This window comes from Amblyomma maculatum, chromosome 1 (assembly GCF_055883805.1).
Source record: "Amblyomma maculatum isolate TAMU_Amacu chromosome 1, ASM5588380v1, whole genome shotgun sequence".
Lineage (NCBI taxonomy): Eukaryota > Metazoa > Arthropoda > Arachnida > Ixodida > Ixodidae > Amblyomma > Amblyomma maculatum.
The window spans coordinates 97,695,682-97,717,174 of record NC_139344.1 but is presented as its reverse complement, the minus strand read 5'-3'; the positions used below and the strand labels follow the sequence as shown (position 1 = coordinate 97,717,174).

Genomic DNA, 21,493 nt, shown 5'->3' with positions numbered 1-21,493 from the left:
ACCACAAGTCATCCCTAGATACACGAGGAATATTCTTTTATCTAGCCACGTCACCAAATGTACATGAAAATACTGCATTTCAACCTTCACACTCTAAGCATAATGTTACCCCAAGAACAGAGAAGGACTGGCCTGTTTAAACAAGACCCATTTTTCATCCTCTTCACATATGGATTCAATGAGCTGTTTGTAGTAGTTAACAAAATGAAAAAGTTTTCAATGCGTGAAGGAAATTTAGTGATATCTCTGTATCTGTAAAGAGTGGTTTAGCTGGCATAATAATTCTGTCGTTTTTTTTTCTCAAGGACCAACACACAGCGCTAACCAACGCACAGGAAGTTCTGAAGGTATGTAATACAGTTTTATACACTGTTTGCCTGTTTCACTTGCAGCTGTTTTTTTTTTTTTTTTTTTTTTTTTTTGACAAAGCTTGCGCTTTTTTCTTTTCAGGAGTTACCGTGAAGGTTCAGAAGCTTTTCAAGGACGCTGGGATTCAGCTCAGCGCGAATGACATCTTCAAGCAAAAACAGCTAATAACGGTTGCAAATATCATTGATGAAAATGGTTTCCCTGCTTCACTAAGGCAGCGACTTGTTTCGCACGCTTTGTCCACATAGGAATTTATGCTCCTTAGTGAAAGGGAGACTGGAAAGAAATTTGCAAGTTAGCAGTGCCCCCAAGACATCCCATGCGCGCACGGCTGCGGCGCAATAGGCAGAGGCGAACGGAATGACGGAAATGTTTACGACGACACGGTTAATAAATCATATTTCTGGTCATCAAAATGCACGTTGCTCTTGGCAAATCATGCGTAATTGCTTCTCAAAAATGCTCGATAAGTAAGATGATTCTAATAAAGTTTAATCAGTAGCCTCTTTTAAATAAAAATTCGTGCATAAATTTCACAGAGCGCAGTCCATAATGCGCGCTCTAAGCAACGTCCACAGCAAAACGGTACAAATTTATCGCGTCGCAGGCATATAGACCTATCTTCATGGTTGTATTACATTCGTAATACAATCATGAAGATAGTGACTCCACGCACATCATCAGTTTCAAGGGACGACGCACGAAAGGCTCCTGCCGCGGCGATGGCACCAGCTGCGCGCGTCGCGGCGAGCGCTCGGGCACACGCGAGACTTGCGCTCACCGCGACGAGCCCATGTTTCGTGTTTTGAAAGCACGAGGAATCATGATTAAATACTTTTTTTTCCTGACACTCGGTGACTCAATCGGTGCTGTCTGCGTTGTTCATAATGCTGTTGTTATGAGAGCAACCGAGGCCGCAGACTCGAAGCTACGCGGCAACCAAGAAGCCAGAGCGATCGGCGCAGGCAGTCCTTGCCATGACGTCACGTCGGGCTGACCGCCAGAGGGCGCCACTCAAACTTCTCGGGGCTAATAGTTCTGAGACGCTCCATTGACTCGATAGATCACTGACTTTTAATGCTCATTAACCCCGTGCAGCAGCACTCAAAGGGTTGCGAGTCTACAGACTATCGGTTCGAGGGCCTTCGAAATGCCCGTGGGACAAGGTAATCAGATGTGGGCCATCAAAATGGGCATCAACAAGATAACCATCGAGCATCAATGCAGAGCAACAAACCTAAACATAGTGCAGAGGCCATACTGGCATACACTATTTGCCCATTGAGAGCAGACAAAGTGAATCGCCTGGTTTTAGTGCCATCCCTTGTTCGCTTGGATTTTCGAAGCATATCACTGTTACTAATCAAGTCTTCCAATATTCTAAAAGGCATTCATAGGTACAGCATAGGTCTCTCATCTGGCTGCACCGACTACACTAGTTCAAAGGGCTACAGCAGCGGCGTCCCCATTTTTCCGGTGCCACATGTGCCTCTTGCACTTTTTTTCTAATTTTATCAACATGCAGGACCAGTTCTACACAAGTTCTTGGCCATCGTACGACTACTCAATAGGCAGTGTTGGAAAATGAAGCACAGTGCTCGCCCCCCTCAGCGCAGAGCAAGTGATGCTCTGTGTCGCTTTATATGACGTAGAAAAAGGTGTCAGTCTCCTTCAGAACCCAAAATGGTTCACCACTGATGGACGCAAATGGTTATGTATGTGGGGCAGTGGTGAGGCATGTTGGCGATTAACATTTGGCTGGAGGTCAGGAGGGGCATTTGCAGTTGTGGCCACAAGTAGCGATCGCCACAATCAAAGAAGTATGGCCCCAACACATTGCCCTAGGCTCTGGATACTGCTGTTTTGTTTTTTGTGGCTTCATGCCATGTGGAGTTTGTTTTACATTTGCAGAAAGGCAGCCACAGTTCGCTGCGAACTGAAAGAGTTGATGGGAGTCATTTCCTCGCTGCTGATCCAGCATATGACATCATCGCTAACTGCATGAGGTGAGGGAAGTAACTGATCTGAGGCAAAAAAGCATTCACAGCGAGACAACTCTGTGACACAAACTCCTCGCCTATGGAGTATACAGTATTTGCCAGATTCTAATGCGCAGTAATATTTAAGGCCCAGAAACCACAAAAATAACTTGGTGCCGATTCTACCGCGCACGCGGAATAACGCACTCAACAAGCGTCTGAAAGTTGCTTAAAACATTTAATCAAACTCAAGAACACAAATCGGAACATGCGAACACAACCACGAGATGGGAACATCATAGGCTACTCGCTGTCAGAGTCTGAAGATAGCTCTTTTTCACTGTCCATCAACCACAAATGGTCATTGCGAACGCATGTCTCCAGGACATCTAATACACGGGACGCTGCCCCGTTCCCCTCCTTTTCTGCTAACAGGATTACTTTCCGCTTAAACGACGCCTCGTAATGAAAGCAGTGTTACCTTTCTATCCTGTCACTATGCTATGGGTGAATGCACGTATCCAGTGCAGTTTCTGGACACCAGCGAAAAGTTTGTGAAAAATGGTGATCGAACCGCTGGATCCGCCCATGGATGGATCCGCCTCAAAACGGCTTGCTGATACCAATGGCAATGCGGCTGGCTATAATTCATTGAGCTGCTTCGTTTCGGTTTTTGAGATGTAGGTTTCGGTTTGGAGGTTTTCTTGCGTTTTGAGTCCAATTGTAACGAGCATGTATTTTTGAACGCTTATTTCTGGAAAAAAAGGTGCGCGTTAGAATCGTGCAAATACAGTACTGACAGTTGTGAGCAGGCGTTTACTACCATAAGGCATACCTTTTTAGCAGGTTGATGATCTTGCAATGCATTTGAACAAAAGGACAGAACCTTGAACTCAACACTGAACCGATAAAACGTCTCCCCACAAAGTCTGATTTAAACTCACACTCGTGGTACCTGCTCACGTTCTCACACTCAGGCACATGAGTGGCATCTTTGCGCACCAACGCACCGGCAACCACAATGCACACATCATTGCACTCGCCGTCGCAGTCAGTATCAGTGTTGTTGCAGTTATCGCTGCTTTCAAAGGGCAGGTCCACAACAGCATCAAAATGGGGCCACAGCAGTCATTCTACGACTAGCGATGCATTGCAACACACTGTGCATACATTAGCAGCTGTAGACTATAGGCCTGCATTTGCATACTTGTTTTGGCAAACCAGCCCTGCCCATTCGCATCACAGCACCGCTTCCCACCGCTGCACCACTTTTCAGATATAGTGCAACCAGTGCAAGCCAAATTAGACAGACCTCGTGCATATGAGGGGACAGACAACAAAGCAGTCTGTGCATACACTTTTGGGGGCCCATGTGACCAGGATATCTGCACTTCCATAGTTCTGACATCAAAGCACACAACTTGGCACTCAGAAAACAAGACAATTCTCTCAGCGTAATTAATGAAATATTATTGGGCATATACAAATCTGGGAGAAGGTATCATGAATTCTGGAGAAATACATAATGTTTGTAACAAAGAAAGCGCGAACTATAAACTGTCTCCACCCCTATACTATCAACGAAACCCGAAACGGATAAATATAAATATAACCATTAATCAGCCAGTTGTGGATCAAGTTCATATTTGAGGAAAACCAAGTGAAAACCAAGTGTTTTGTGCACGTAGAGCAAATGACTAATTTAGACTGCCTGGAACTAGCAGCAATGTAGCTTTCCCACATTTCGCTGCAGTCTTCCCACTGAATATTTCTCACCTCACCAAAAATAAAAAATATTGCCACATCAGTGCACACTGCTTATTTTCTTTTGGTCATTATCGCCCTGTGCCCAACTTCTTGCTCGTGTATTTTGATTCTCCTTTTGAGGGTCACCTATGGAATTCAAGAGGGGCTTAATATTAAATCTTAAAATTCAACATGTAAGTGAAACCTTCCATTTCTGCTGTCATTGTGATAGACTGGTGCTGACTGAATAACCTCCTATTTGGATGTCATGGCCACAAGAAGACTGATGATTCAGAGATATGCAACAGATTAATTTATATCCCTTGCAGTTCCAGTCTCTATCAAGTTACCGAACCTAAGAACATAGAGAGAGGCAAGAGTCTAAAACCCTTACCTCAAGATCGGTGAGCAAGAGTTCCCGGACGGTGTAGTTGGTGGCTGGCTTCTCTCCAAGAAAGGCAACTTTCAGTCCTACTCCAGAGAGCATGAGCTCTTCATCTTGACTCACCGGCCAGTACTGATGGCACTTCACCTGTGATACATACTTTCAGGCACATTTTTTTCTAAACTCTCAGCTCAAATAATGAGGCTGCTTTTCGAAGTTCGTAACAAAAAAAAAAAGTGATTTCTGGGTAAGGGCACAGTAAAGACGCGAAAACAGTGATCAAAAACTCCGATATCAAAATATCTGAAAACACGTAAGGCACCAAATAAGTTCTATGATATGTGCCCCAGTAGCACTAAATCGCTATCACTCTTCTCTTTAAATGGTCATATCAAATGTATGCATATCAAATGTATGCATCTCAGATGGTCGAGTAATAAAACAGTTTGCGTGTGCCTCATGGACACAGTCTTCCATCACTGTCCTCACATGGCAGTTGGTACATGACACAGTGGCAACAGTGGGATCCAGCAAGCCCCAGAGAGCCGGAAGAGGTACATCACAGCAAAGGTCGACAACCTAGACGTCACGTTCAAAGCTGACACAGGCAGATATTAATGGCCATTGCTCCGAGTGTGTGCTGGGACAAACCTTTCTGGAGTGCCCTGCTCGTTGCTGAGCACATTAGAAAAGGCTGGTGCAACATTATTGCAGGCCTCCCTTTACTGGGAGTCCTGCAATACAAGCCCTTCAGGCACTCATTAAATGAAGTCGGGCAGAAAGCGCTGAGCTGGCAAAGCAAGGACCCGTTCCTTTTTGGTGGACAGAGAAGTATAAACATCCAGTACAAGATAGCTCTGCTTTTGCCATCAACAGCAGGCAAGCTGCAGCGCATACTTGCTCAACATGGATGTCACTGAATGAGTGTGCCATGCGAAATACTGGTGTACCAATGAAAGTTTCCCAGAAGAGTGAAAATTTACTCTGCATATGCATGGACTAAACTCGAATCCACCAGCAACAGCTGAGAAAGAGGGTCATCATGCAAGCAATGGATGAAAGCCTCGAACGTCTTGATGGCACAACAGCATTTATTAAGTAAGGTGCAAATGCTATCCACTGGCTGCCAGGAGTCAAAAGAACTACATTCAATACGCTTCTAGTTCAAAAGACTTCCATTTAGCATTACAAACACCCCCGAGTCTTTCTGATGAAAGATAAGGTGTGCAGGGTCAGGTATGTTATATGGATGATATTCTTGTTTTCAGAAGGCAGGGTAGAGCACTACCGAAACATTGAAGTGTGAAGTGGCTTGTGAAGGCAGGCTCGACACTTCTAAACTCCAGCAAATGTGAATCGCCAATGAAAGGATCAAGTTCTCAGGCCACATCATGGACTGCAGAGGCACCACAGCAGACTTCAAAAAGATGTAAGCGATCATTAAGAGACCCCGCCGCGGTGGCTTAGTAGTTAGGACGCTCAAGTGCTGCAGCCAAGGATGTAGGATCAAATCCTGGCCATGGTGGCCGCTTTTCGATGGAGACGAAAAGAAAGGTGCCAGTGTTCTAGGCGATGTAAGTGCATGTCAAAGAATCCCAGGTGAGTGAAATTCCCGCAGCCCTCTGCTACGGTGTCCCTCATGGCCAGAGTCGCTTTGGAAAGTAAAACCCTGTGAACCAAAACATTAAGAAATCTGGCAAGGATGTGCTCTTTACTAGGAAAGGTAAATCCCCTAAAAAAAAAAAAATTCCTGCCTGAGATTGCAAGCACTGTTGAATGCAGAAGCAAGCTGGCTTTGGGACAGCTTCGCGAGGAAGCGTACCTGTGCTTCAAGGACCTCCTGTGAGATTCTGACATCCTAACATTCTGAAAGCAAGGTGCATGTCTCGCATTGACTGATTACCCACGTTCCGATGGATATAAGGCAGCCCTACTAGAAGAGAATGAAGGCAGAAGCAGGCATGTAATAGCATATACTTCAAAAGCCACAAGTCCCAGTGAGCAGAAATATGCTCAGTGAAGAAAGAGGCTTTGGCAATTGTTTATGATTGCAAACATTTCCACACATGCATTCTGCAACTGTTTCAAATTGAGGCAGACCACAAACGATTGATACTAATCCTGACGAGATGAAACCGCCTCCGACTGTAGCCACCCTCTCTCCCCATGGCAGCCACCTCCCAGTTGTGCATTCCTCTGCTCAAGCCATAACCTCCTCCCATGCAAAGTACTTTTCAGCACAGATGTGTCCTCTAGGAAATGGCTGGTTGGTTGTTTATGGGGTTTAACACCCCAAAGCGACTCAGGCTATGGAGACGTGGTGGTGGAAGGCTCCGGAAATTCAACCACTTGAGGTTCTTTAACGTGCACTGAAACTGCACAGCACATTGGCACCTTGCTTTTCGCCGCTACCGAAAAGCAGCTGCCAAAGTCAGGATTCCATTCCACATCCTTGGACACAGTAGAGTGCCCTAGCCACTGCACCACCACGGTGGGACAACGAACACAATGTTAGAGGCCAACTGTCTCTTTTGTTACAGACATGCTCCTCTCTGCAGCTACATATGCTCAAGGGTGGAAATTAATCGCTGTCATGTGAAAGATACCCTAAGGAATCGGCTTGCCCCAAATAGCAGCCAAACCGGCACTATTGCCAGGCACAGCAGAACCACCATAATGGCTCGTGCCTACCAGCGACAAAATGTTACATCTGATGCCAACAGAAAGCTACAGCATAGTGTGATCCACTACCATGATCAGCTACCACAGGGTTCTACTACGCATGCGCAGATCGCCCTGAGGGTGCCACATGCTGGGCCGGCAGCATACACGCTTGCAGTGTTGGGACCGATCTGCACGTGAACACTGGCAGTGCACAGTAGCAGACCATGGTAGCAGATATAGTCACACTATGCTTATAACTCTCTAATGTGCAAGTAACCTTCCTTACTTCACTTGTCGTGAACTTTTCGTGAACTTTCAGGTAGAAGCATAAGGAGCGAATGGCAAATGAAGAGAAATAAACAAGGAAGCTTCTTTCTAATGTTAGGTAGTGTCTCCAAACACCACAAGGTTTCAGATCCCTCGCTCCATGGTTCACTTCAGAATTTGGTTAATATGCCCAAGCATAACATAATTCAAGACATATGTCTACAGAAATGCGGTATAACTCTGAAATTTTACAACCGAAAAATTCATCCAAGTATGAGGCTCGAACTAGGGACTCGAGCCTCATACTTGGATTACCAGCACGGGGAGATTTAAACTAGTTCTACGAGTGCAGTGCCTAGACTAACCACTGGGCAGTGCTAGGTGCACGAGAAATAATTCCAACATGTCAAAATCGGCGATTTAAATACATTGATCGCCAGTGATCGATTTCAATAGGTGTGGTAACAGAGTTATGCTCCGCCATTAAGGAAGTGACACGATAGTGTCACACGATGTTTTTTCACTGGTTAAACTTATCTTTTTTAAATTTGCTTATTTTTATACTATGAAAATTAGCATCGGCAAACACTGACATTCAATTCCGAATAGTCTGACACCTTTGAATGCACTTTTCTTTTCTTATTCAAAAATTTTGATTAACTGGTCAATTACACACTAAATGTTCCTAATTAGCATAAAGCATTGAATTTTCGTTCTGTGCCCTTTGGCAGCTTTGATCCCTTCCTTTCCAACTTTCATATTTTATTGGTTACAGTTAACTAACTGATCAATTACACATTCTGTATCTTCTTAACTAGCAGCATTAAGCATTGGCTTCTCGTACTGAGCATTCCGACACCTTTTTCAAATTTTTTTCATTTTATGCTTTTTTTTTCAATTATTTCATCAATTACACACTTAAATTTTCTTAGCATCATCAAGCACTGGCCTTTCATTATGACACATTTGACTCCCCCTCCCCCCTTTTCCAACTTTTTCATTTAATTCAATGATTTCATTCCCTCGTAATCATCTATCGCATACAAACTAATCATCAATCACTAGAACCACAAATTACTATGATACAATTTCTTTTCGGCAGCACCCGATTATTTCCGACACATAGTGCCGACAGTTACAACTACTACTACTACGACGCCAATGGCTTTTCGATCGATTCGACCGAATGAGCTTTATAAGCTATTACTTAATGCCCTAAAGCACAGTCAACCTGCCATTTGAACTGTCCTGGCAAAGCTGTCCAGGAGAGCACAAGCGACTAGGGCAGGTAAAAAAAACGCAGCAAGGCAGTGCACTCTGTACTTGAAATATCAGATAATACTAATGAAACACAACATTGCATGCAGCTGCAAGATGACATACAATGCTTAGATATTTCATAATACGATAGTTCATTATGTCCCACGTCTTCCAAGCATACTTTATGCCCTGACTCACCATCTTGCCTAGTTCCCTATACTTTAGTCTAAACAAAAATCAGCCTGTTGTGGCTCTTGCAAAGTCTGCAGACGAACCCATATGCAACGTCTACTAGAAGACACCCCCAACATCAAGAAAGTGTGACTCAGCTAAGACTGCAAGTCAGAAGGTCAGACAACCAAGACTATCAGTTTGGCCAAGTCTCCCTGTTTGACAGAAAAATGTTGCTCAGATAGCATGCAATAGAACTAGAGCATTCCAATATGTCAAAGTAGTACCAAAAAGCACTGGCATCCTTTCTGCCTGTTTTCTTCCAAGTAGGCAAGAAAGCATACTATGCTCGCCCCCAACCATATTGAATATGTTTCAAACCTCTGCAATTTCAATGCTCTAACTTGGCCAGAAGCACCACAGCAGGTGAAGCACAGCATGCGCTCACACTGTTTTGAGCAAATATGCTCGGCTGCCCATGTTCCGTTTATCAAGTGGCCATGGCGGTGCATATTTTCAGAGCGACAGATGAGCTATGCCATTGAACAAGAAAAGAACACAAAAGGTAATTTACTCACGGTATTTTTCTCAATGACACGGTTAAGCATTAAAATGGCCTTGGTCTGCTGCTCCCACACCATAAGCCAAAAGTGGCTCGTGGTTGACGGCAGCGGACCCTGTACGAAAGCAAAGAACACAAAAACATTCTTGAAGTGCCTGACAAGTTACCACGTAGTAGTAACATTCCTGACGAAATGGAGAAAATTTATGCCATTACGCAGCCATTTTCACTTTCTGACTTCAGCCAAGAAACAAACACTCGAAATTAAAAACTAAAACCCTGCTACATTCAAGTAACATCATGCACAACGCAAAGATGCTCACATAAGAAAAGTGTTTCACCTAATACTGTCAGCAATTTAGAAAAAAAACTGATTTTTTAGCTACATCGCGTTCTTAAATGAAGCATTTCCAGGGGGGGGGGGGGGGGGGGGGGGTTGCAAAGGAATACAGCTAAGACATGTTAGCTAGCAGGCTGCTTAACTAAAATTCACAGTTAACATTCTCTTTATGCATTGAAAGAGCATCATACAGCAGCATGCCTATCCCATCATCTCTTTTCGAAGCACTCGGGTGGGAGTGGCGCATGGACGGCCATGTTACAATTGCATTATGTACTGTGCGAAGCTTGCTCGTAGGCATGGCTAGCGCTATCTGCGGCTGCTTAGTTTCACTTTCATCCAAGTGTGGCCCCGAAATTCCACACCCTACAAAAGCAAAGAGAATAGCATTTTCGAAAATCTATAAACTGGTATGAACATTCCTTTCAAGGCCTACAAACCTCTCTGCATAAAGAGCCTAATAATAACAGACACAAAGTTAACTATTTAACATTAGTAAACTAGTTAGGTAATTAACGCACCTTAGCATTATCCTTATAGACAGTACAGCTGACAACGCTACGTGGAAGAAAGCAGTCTTTTTAAAAAAGCCAATTTTTAAAAACTGTTGACAGCCTTAGGTTAAATACCCCGTATATTTTAAAATATAAAACAACTGTATAACTGTCCTAATTAATATTTGAGATCCATACTTGCTCATTTATGCTGCCCACATTGTGCTACAGATGATATGCATGTGAACCATGCATGGTGAATGCCTGTTTGCTGTCTAATCTGTTTATCACCTGTGGCAGTAATAAGATTAGATGGCAAACAGTCTTTCACCACGCTTCTGGTCCACTAACATGACAGCCAATAAGACATTGGTGCAAACCATCTGCCATATGTGACACATTATTCATATATATCAAAGGACATTGTGAAAGGTGTGCTTAGCACTGGAGCAACATAAGAAATTGTCTCTTAGATTCATTAACTAGAATGAAGTGGCAAAGATACAGTTAACAGTATTAATTTCAATATATGCCCAAAGCTATGTGCTCACTGCAGTCTTGTTTTAGTGCCATGTAAAACACCTCGAAATCTCTCATGATAATGCAGAAAATGTGTCAAAATTTGTGATGCTCTGCATGTCTTAAAAAGCAGAAGCCTTTTATTGCATGCATGACTGCCTGCTACGACAGCACCGGACAAGGCTCCCAAACCACAAGTGAATAAAAAAGGAATTCACAAAAGCATGGTGACATCAAGCATTATGCACAACAAAAATCCTCAGACGCTGTAGAGGTTAGCACTGCATATCCCTCTCTGTTATGCTCCAACCACAAACATTTATGATATTCTAAACAGCCTCTTCTACAACACTGCAGCAATTTGGAAGTAGATATGGTACAAGCCAGCACCACAAAACTTTTTGCAATGCTTGGACAAACGGAAACACCATCTAAACTCACCTGAGTTAAAATGTAGGTGCGATTAGCCGCCTTCACTTTAACCAGACTGGCATTAATATAATCTTTGTCCCCCCTCTTCAAAATGACTCGACTGTGGTCATCTACAAAAAACAAGAATCATTCAAGAAATATTTCCAGCAGCATTGAGCACAATTGCAAGACTGTTACATAGCGAGTGGGAGCCTACAACTAGACATTTATTTACAACATATCCTGCAGCACTGGAGCATTACAGCAGGAGAGTGGGTACAAGAAAGAATAAACAAAATACAAATTATCAAACAAAGCATCAATTAAAAACATGACTGCAACAAAGCATTTGGAATATCAGAACATGCTATCCAAGCCACAAAAGCTACACAATGCAAGGATGATTACAAATTATTAATGAGTTCAGCATACCGGACAGAGTCAGCTGTGACCACCTCAGTCCATTCAGAATTGTTTTGGGGAAGAAAGAATTTCATGCAATTCGTATGACATTTCATTTGTCAGAACTAATATTACCATTAGACCAATTATACTACAACACTAGTCAGTGCAGCATGAGTAAACAAGCCATACGAATGCCGCTAGCTGTGCTGCCTGTCGACAACCCCGCAAAGCGTAGGCAGTCCATGTCTGCCACATCTCCGGCCAGCACAGCTCCCTGAACAGTAGCACAATGCCTGCAGCCATATTGTGTTAAGCTCCGTGCGCACTCAGTACTTTTTGTGTTACTGCAGACGGTGTCATGCACTAAACAGTGAATGACACAAGCTCCGTAGCTAGCCTCTAAGCAACTGTAAAACATTTCAATCTTGGATCTTCGCTTTCCTATGTTGAATTTGACTAAACATGCAAGCATCCAGAGCCTCGAGCACGGATGGTTTGCTTATCCTGTCCAGAAGTTCTTCACCTGTTTCACGATGTTTTCAACACGCAGGTCTAAAAGAGTCTCAAGCATTCCGCTGTGTGCTGGAGCAGCTAACACTCCAAAGACAAGCAAAGGCAAGCAAAACCCTGCCAACCTGTGTTCTGTAAAGCAGTTTACATTCAGGCATGTCACACTCTATGAAGAGCACCAATTGGTTGGTTTGGTTTATGAGGGTCCCAAAGCAACTCAGGCTATGAGAGACGCCGTAGTGGAGGACTTTAGAAATTTTGAACAACTGGTGTTCTTTAACGTGTACTAACATCACACAGCACACGGGAACCTTGCTTTTCGCCTCCATCGAAAAGTGGCCGCCACCGCAGCCAGGATTCGATCCTGCATCTTTGGGCACAGCAGTCACAGTAGTCGAGCACCCTAACCACTACACCACCAAGGCGGGGCAGAAAGTACTGACTGATTCGCTCCTCTGTTATCTATCTTTATATTACACATACGCCAAAAGATAAATGTGCGCATAGCACCACTGCGAAAGAACTGAGTTGTAGTGACTGATGGTTGGCATCCTCTGCTAAAAGCAAACGAAGGGAGCTTGCAAGGTCATGTGACCATCACGCTACTTCCTGTCGGAGTAGAAGCGAAGACCTGTCAGCAAGTAGTCCGAGACTGGAAAATCGAATGCACCTACTGAAACACTTCAGAGAAAGACTAACTGATAAGCTATTTCACAAGGTAATCTATACATACCAATGTCTTAATCCTAATTAGTGTCCCTGCTCCTTTAAATTAGAAATTAGGCTATTTTTATTTCATTTTTATTTACTTTTTTTTTTCGCAATTCTGGACATTCTCAGTGACTTCCACAGAAGAATGAATAAAACATGAGAGGTCAGTTTGTGGAACGAGATAAAATTCTTTAGCTATAGAAACAGGTAACAAAATGTTCAACAGCAGTCACTACCTCACATTTCCAGTAGCAAAAAACAACCTTTTGCTACCACAGCTGCCAACCAAAATTTCAATGGCATAAGTGCAGTACTATCATCAGTGGGTAAGGCTTAACGCTAAAGGTGCCTAACTGAGGTCTGAAGGCCCTCTTTTCATGTGCAGCGTTTGACTCCACAGGTGAACTTTGCATTGAGCAACATGGGATAAGTGAGAAACAATCAATCTGCCAATAATTCACCGCAGAAGCCATTCAAACCATTCTGACAGATTCAGTATAGCCGCTGCTTTCCACAAAGCGCCTCAGTTCCCCTGTTTGCAATATAATATAAGAATAACTGACATGCAATTTCTTTGCACAGACTAGGTTTAGACCATTCTTTAGAAAAACTGCCATGGTGCACAAAAATTATGAAGCCAGGTTCAATACCCAGGAACAATGAGCCCTACTTAATTATAAATTCACCTGCTTCCTGACATGTCACTAATGATTCTACAATTTGTATAAAAGAACAATACCAAAACAAAAAAAAACATTTTCAAATATAAGAATTAGGTTTCACCTTCGCCCACAACAAGCAGCTGGATCATCCAAATATACACAAAGCACAACAAGTACATAGAGCATCCACTCTGAAGGTTTCCATTACAGCATCACACAGTATACAACAGAACTGCACATCGGTATCTGCTGTTTCATCAGTTACTTAAAATAGCATCAGATCAGTTTCATCGTGATCTGATAAATGGTTCCATCTTGAAACAAGTTATTAAAATGCTGGTTAATGCGCTGCCACACTAAGATGATGTGCTACCAACACTGATAGTCAGCCAACCAGTCAGCAATTGTGTCATTAACAAGCTGGACTAAAAAAATGCCAACAAAAGCAAACAGACCAGTAACAACACCCATCTCCCAACAACAGACTCCAATGAGATTGACCAAAGCACAAAAAAGTTCCATGAATACGACTTCAATTATCTAGTCAAAGAAAGACGCAACTGTAATTTTCTTTTGTCAAATCATAAATTGAAAGAATGCTTTCAGAGCCCAGAAAACCAATATTAAATCCCACTCCCAATTTGCTGTAAAAACATACTAGGAAATATATGGAATTGCTGCATGTATACAAAAGCAAAATGTCTGCAGCAGTTTTTCCTCCTAGAATAAGGTGGGTACTTATGACTAGCAGATGATAGCGAGTGAATTGTCCTGGGATATAAAACACAAAAACTGTCAACAGTGAAATTTGAAACAAGTGACACAGAGAGGCATATACAAGACATTAGAAACAAAGAAAAAAAAAAAGAAAGGTGAGTAGCATGTCAAAGTGCCAAACTGAAAAGAGTTAGCTAAGAAATGAGTTAACTAAATGATAAACAAGGCAGGAAGACAAGATCGTACCATATTACTCCTCCAGTATTTTTCCTATTATAGTACTACAATGTTTCGGCAAACTGTGTGTCACTGGCCAATTTCAAAGCAACCTGGTGCACTCTGCCAGGAATTTTTGCGGTATAACTCAGTGTGTAGCAACATCGCATGTAAGAGAGCAGGAAGGCCAGCCCTGTGAAAGTAATGGCACAGCAGGAGATTTGAACAGTTATAACACTTCATTCAGGATTCGTAACGTCAGCAGTGTGCCAAAGAAGCTTCCTGGAGCATTTCAGTACACATTTGGCAGCATAGCGCTAGCACTTAAGGTTCACCAATTTATGTTATGCATGCATGCACACACACACACACTAAGAAGCACAGCTCCATTCTTCACATAGAAAAACTACTTATCCCTTTTCCTTCCCAAAACTTTTTTCATTTGACTCCTTTAAAATCTTTGCCATTTCTTATGCAGCCGCTGTCATGTTTATATTGCTGCATTCAGCTCACGCTGAGTGGCAATCAGTACCACTCAGAACTTTCCAGTCAATGTCCAGCGGCCATACCAGTCTATGATATTGCAATACTAGGCCACATCAGCAGCGAGTTTTGCAACAAATATGAGAAAAGATGAGTGACTCAGAGATCAACAAGTTCACACAAGGTCTTCAATTTGTCAGTACAACAAATTTGCTGAACTGTTGGCAAACAGTGGTTTTAAGAGTAACAGTGCAAACATTGGCCAGCAGTTAGCGTCAGCACAGTACTTTTGACGCAAACTGCTGGCTTTGTACGACAATGCCTCTAAAAGATACGCAAGATGCAAATTACCTAAACCTTTATATAGAAACAATATTGTTGATTCAAAATGCACAAGCATGAATAAACTGTCACACAGGCAGGTGCTCTTTCAATGCATTGTTCAGGAATAGAATACCATAAATCAATCATTCACACACTGCAACACCTGCTATTTCTTTCATATTTCTTTCCATTTGTGTTCCTCTTTACTGCCTATTAGTTCAATGTGCCACAATTCACAACAATTACACAAACTAAAAGCAAATGCCAAAGCTCTTCACTCAGTGCAAATACTGCATCTGCTAATACAAGACATTTTAGGAAACGTAGCGCAAAGAAGACAAGGACAAAATGAGGGATGCACACACATTTTGTCCTTGTAGTCTTTACGCTACGTTTCCTAAAATGCAAATGCACCAACTCGCCCAATTCAGCATTCTTGTGTAATACAAGACATAGGAAGACCCAAGGCCCTTCCCTCAAATGGACAGTGGAAGAGCGTGGAATATCGCGGCTATCAGCCTTTAATACTTGAACACCAGCAACATGTAACGCAACGTAAGGTAAGATGAGCTACTCCCCATAAAGCGTTATATATTATGATGAAAAAGCCACTCAAGCCACGCCAAAGTTTCATGTAACAACTTAGTCACCAGACAACGCGAACAATTACTGTATAAGCAACGGGTCTGTACTCCCATCCCTTTTCATACTTGATAGCGCAGCCTTCACTTTTTTTTTTTTTTCGAAACTTGCATTTGAGCACAAATCGCTAGTGTAATCTGCAACTAGCGCTAAGGAGATGCAAAATATCGTCAACAGAAACGCCGGCACAAATAAGTATGTCAAGCCATGGTTATTGCGAATGTCACAAAAAATTGCCAGTTCGCCATCTTACTCACATGGATTTACGTCTCGGTATCGATTTAAGCTCTTGTTATCCATTCGTCTTGCGTCTTTACACGTGTAGTCATAGCTGTTGGACTTGTGCCTAATCTTCTGCAATATAAAAAGACAGTTTGTCGATCATAAGGAGAACATTCTAAACCAGAAATAGCTGCTAAAATGCTGAAAGACGTAAAAAAACCGCTGAAGCAAAGAACACAACCGGCGTTACAATCGGTCAACGCCAAGACAGCTGCGCTCCGCGTTCACTGCCGGTTTCTCCTTCATGCTAGCAGTGATCGACCCCTGTTAAAAATAATATGCTTCTAGTTCCTTAATTAAATAGAAATAGGCAGATGAGAAACGCAAAAATGTCCAATTGCCATTTCGCGATCGTTGCATTGACCGTGCGTGGGTTCCAAGCATTACATTGTTAACAGTACGTAGGCCTAACATCTATGCAAGTTTACACATAATGACACGAAACGTTAATTAGCTTTCCGTTCAAAAACCGGAACATTAAGTCGTTTTGGGTAGAAGCAGTGCGGAGGAATATTACTACAAAAACATCGACGCAACAGAAGTACAGCAACGATAACGAATTGCGACAGGCGCTACATCGGCAGCAAAGCAACTTGCCTGATAGACAGAATTCCAGGAGTTTTTGGAATCAATTTCTTGAAATTCCTGTTCCATCTTGAGCAGAATTCTCTGGCACGTTATCTGCAGTACACGAGGATCACGACATAGCTACGTGAAATAAGCATCATTCAAGCTAACATCTACGATTGAACGCACTCCTAGCTTTCAGCTCACAAGGAACATCGCCGTGCAAGCAGCGCACGAGAGCGAACCGCAAAAGCGCCGGGTTTTCTTTTTTTTTTGTTTTTTTTTTTTGTTACCCATCGTTAGATTACACAAGCGCTTGTAGCGCCAATTGTGGGTCTTTCACCGAATAGTCAGTATACAACGAGTAATGTAGTTGGTTGTTAAAGTTAATAAAGGCATATAACTTATTTTTTACTGCAATCACTTAAGACAGCAGCATATATTTGCATAACACAATAAAATAAAAGTCTTTAATTAACCCTTCTGAATATTTGATGTGAACCAGAACAGCCAGAACTGTGCACAGCTGAAAAATTAAGCAAAGGCACGACAAGCATCTACCATTAGGGTCCCTAGAAATATTGCTAGGCTCTCGTCCGCCGGCCGCGACGGAGGCAGCCGCTGAATGATCGCTGCAGTGGCGCTGCGGTGAAGCGGAGTGCCACTGCCGACGGAGCAGACGACGCGCGCGCCCGTACGCTTCGAAATGTATTCGCTGCATGCTCATTGTCAGGTGCCTTGTACATGCGATGCCGCTCTTTAGTCTTTGATTTCAGTTTAGTCGTAATATTGAATTCGCAGCCGAGTTGTTGGCATAACCAAGGATACGAGTTGTTGTTGTTGTTGTTGTTGGTTTTTTTTTTCTTTTTTTTTTTTTTTTTTCGTGAGCGAAGTTTTGCGCGCATGCCCCTGAGCCGATGTAGAAACGAAGCTACTTTTTATACCCGGTTATCCTGCTGAAGCTACTGCGGTGCCGTATTGTAATGAAGGCTTCTGAGGATTTTGTGCAAACAACTGCGCTTGCATGGAGCACTATACTAGACGCACCCCCGCCGGGGTGGCGCAGTGGTTACGGCGCTCGACTACTGTTCCCAAGGACGCGGGATCGAATCCCGGTGGTCGAAATTTCCCCAGGTGGTCGAAATTTCCGGAGTCCTCCACTACGGCGTCTCTCATAGCCTGAGTTGCTTTGGGACGTTAAACCCCACAAACCAAACCAAACCAAACTAGACGCACATTCTAGGCTCCAAGGACCATGTGTGCGAGCAACAGAGCGCTGTCGCCGGCGTTTTCATTCAAGCTATAGTTTCATCTTAACTTCTTCGGACGTTTAGCTAAGTTATAACAAATGTAGAACTAGAAACTTTCGGATGCATGCACAATTAAAGCACGCAAGATGGGAACCCGAGCCCTTCAAATCGCACCGCGCTTCAGGCAAACTGCTGATAGGCATTCTTTTGTGCTTAGGAAGACTAGTAGCCACTCATCAGAGTATGCCATCACTTTTGTTGACTTGCGTTTTGCAACCTCTAAAACATATTTTAACAGCCGGCTGTTAGTTGAGAGGAAGGGCACTAACACTTCTTTCAAACTCTGTCCTTGAAAGGTGTTCATTTTCATTTTACCTAGAGCTTTTGCCAGCTTTGCCACCTTGTCCTTCGTACGACAAACTGCTCGAGACTTAGAAGCCTGTTTCTTAATTTTTTCTTCTTCTTGACAGGGTGTTCTGAGTTCCCTTTCGCAAATATTTGCAGGCTATATGCATGCTGCATCAGAAATAATGGTAGAGTTCGTCGCAAAGTAACGCCCATTGTAGGAGAGAAAGGTCTTGGTAATAGGCTTCAATCCGCTGCCAGGACACAAGCTGAGTTTCGCAGTGTCCTGAAGAAGATTAATTACCTCTTCTGTCAACTTTGCAGCTATCTCCTTGACTTTGTTTCCTCGAATGCACACAGCAGCACTCATGGCAGCTTCACCTGTATCACTGCGATGGAACAAAACTCGCCGATTTGCGTATATTGCCTCTGGAGATTCGTCCTCGCTTGAGTGGCACTATGCGAATGTTAATTGCTCAACATCAGAAAGATCGACATTTGTCCCCAGTGGCGGTGGCATGCAGCTTTCTGCATTCCTGGAGCAGGCTCGCGTCACACGATCCACCATCGCTGTATTCTTCAACTGGCTCCACTGACGCTTCAGGATCAGTGTGCTTTTTTTCTTTCTCTGCAGGTCTCCCTGCTGACTGTTTTTGCTCGTACAAGTTGCGCTCCTTTTTCTTGAGAGGCAGGGGTTTCAACAAGTATTTTGGAGAGTCAGGAAACAGCGTTGAGGTGGTATCCTTCGTGAGTTGCGTAACATCCTGGGGAATCTCAATTACCTTTACCTGTCCTAAAACTTCGCTCAATAAAGCAGGGTTTGAAGTGTCGCTCACAAACGTCGACACTAGCTGTTCGTGTTACAGTAATGTGAGGGCAACCCCGATCCGGATCCTCCGATATTTATATATACCGATATTTATATCAACGTCCAGGATTACCTGCTTGTAACTCACAAAATATTGAGGAAGATATTCACCCCATGTGGGTTTGCCCGCCACTGAAGCCGACAATATCGGCAGGGCCTTATTATCGGCAGGGCCTTATCATCGTTCTCTCTTGAACTTTATTAGAACAAAGCCAACCTATTTTCTTTCATTTATTACACCTTTTAATTTTCGTTTTATATATTCCTTTATGTCCTAGCTGAGGCAAAAACAATGTTATTGCCACCGCGCTTGATGTTGCGCTCCCACTCTTGCCTCTTCCCTGCGTCTTTCGGTGTAGAGAGGGCATTTCACCTTGCACGACCGCTACCCGCTCTTGCACCCTGGCAAGAAAAACGTGCTATCACGCTTACCCCGTTTTCTGGACATGACGCGATCACACATCCATAAAAAAGGCACACTTGCACACATGCTAGCTAATTTGCGCGCATTCCGGCTCGCGGGCGAAAAGAAGCGCACGTGGTGTACGGCACAACCGCCGCGACCACGCTCCAAATGACCTTTTTCAAGCAGCGCCTACTGCGCGTGCGCGAAGCCTCCTCGGCGCGAAAATTGGGGGGAACATCGCTGCACATGCTTTTTTCAGAAAACGACGTCCCTCGCTTCATGGACGCGACGAACCAAATGCGGGATAATAGCCAATCAGAATCATCTTTTAGGCCTTCGTTATGGACGCGTATTGCCCCCGCCTCCCCCAGCTTGCCCAGCTTGCCTCAACAGAGAAGACACGGCCAGATTATCCAGCTTCCTGTTGTCATTGTCACGGTTTAACAGGGAGTAAAAATGGAGGGGGGGCGGGGGAGTGTGTCAAGTTCTGCTCACAGATGACTCACGTGTCTCTGCACAGGCTAGGCGAGACCAGCCCTGCACTCAACTACTAGGTGTCCGGAGAAAGAAGTGCCACAGATACTGCGCCTTCCCCTTCCTGTGAACCAATTATATAATCCTACTTCATCTCGCGGCCACAAAAGGGGTGCGCTACTGGGAAAAAAAAAAGGGGGGGGGGGCACTGTTTAGTACATTTGTTTTACTCTTTTCACGCTGGTTTACTGTTGCGAACACCCGCGAAAATCAATTAAGCGCCTATGTCGTTCTGACAGTGCTTGGTTCGTTGGCTTTTAGGAAATGAGAAGCGCAGTATCTGTCACACTTTACCGTGGGCAGCTGAGTTATGCCATAAGGGAAGGAAAGGAGTGAAAGCGGAAAGCGGCGGTTGGGTGCGAACCACGAACCCGATTGTCAGCGGCTGCATTTCGATGGAGGCGGAACGGAGAGCGGTCTGTGTGCTAGTATGATGTCACTGCACGTTAAAGATCCCCAGGGGGTCGAAATTACTCGTAGCCCTTCACTGCGGCACCACTTTATGCGGGTGATGCGTCCACGGAGAAGCGTATCAGATATATATATATATTGCGCCTTTCCTTTCCTGCAGACCAATTTACAATTTTGCGAGCACTTCATGCGTTTTAGCTAAGGAGGAGGCAGAGCGGCCACAGATGCACCCGTGAGAGAGCGGGGACGTACAGTTGCGGCCGTCACCGGGCATATGCTAGCACGTTTATAGGAGCGATTCACATTCACGCCAATGCCAATTCAAACTACTCTTCCCATTTTAATTGGGCTCTCAGCCAAATGGAGAGGGAGGCGAAGCTGGCCCACGCGGGTCTCCCTGAGCAGCTCAAGCTGCTCACCAGGGTACGGGAGGCAGCCGAAGCCATTGGAATCCTGGACTGAAGATACCACCCACGCAATTCCGTCAACAAAATATAAGTTCATTTTCTCTCTATCTCTCTCGACGTCCTAGGTTGTACAGTTGCCTACACACCGCGAGCGCTTGAACGGCATACTCTGTCGTGCATTTATGACAGGCGCTGGTACATGAGCCCAATATATTTTTTGAAGACATCAGAAGTTGAATGTGGTCACTGGAAATGTGCATGAATGATATGCGTGTACCGTGGAACGGTACACGCACCGTTCAAGCGCTCTAAATATATACATGCATGCGGACGACTGCCCTTCATTGCAAGATTGTCGTGCCAACTACACTTTGAGACCATACGACTTGCGGAGCAAATTAAATGATAAAAAAACTGCGGGACGCGTACATTGATAAATTGGTCCGAAAAACACATTCCAGTAGCTTCCGATCAGTTAGCACATGAAACTTGAGGATATCCTTGCAGAAAACGTCGAAAGCGCTGCATCGCAGTGTAAATGGTGAAGCTCGCGGCCAAAGACACTGTAGTGAATCTCAGCAGGAAG

General features: G+C 43.9%; 1 protein-coding gene across 5 annotated transcripts in view; it reads right to left on the bottom strand.

Annotated features, from left to right (window-relative positions):
- The window catches only part of LOC146203273 (tyrosine-protein phosphatase non-receptor type 1-like), a 144,191-nt gene extending 127,245 nt beyond the window's left edge, over window positions 1–16,946 (bottom strand). For 4 of the 5 annotated variants that reach the window (XM_084588650.1, XM_084588646.1, XM_084588648.1 and 1 more), the window contains exons 1-5: window positions 16,717–16,946; window positions 16,095–16,191; window positions 11,198–11,298; window positions 9,420–9,518; window positions 4,489–4,638 (exon numbers count right to left, since the gene is read on the bottom strand). In XM_084588650.1, the coding sequence (XP_084444776.1) occupies window positions 4,489–4,638; window positions 9,420–9,518; window positions 11,198–11,298; window positions 16,095–16,191; window positions 16,717–16,773 (504 nt within the window). In that variant the 5' untranslated portion in view covers window positions 16,774–16,946. The remainder of the gene's footprint in view (window positions 1–4,488; window positions 4,639–9,419; window positions 9,519–11,197; window positions 11,299–16,094; window positions 16,192–16,716) is intronic. The other variant, XM_084588647.1, reaches the window with a different exon arrangement.
- Window positions 16,947–21,493: the final 4,547 nt, after the last annotated feature.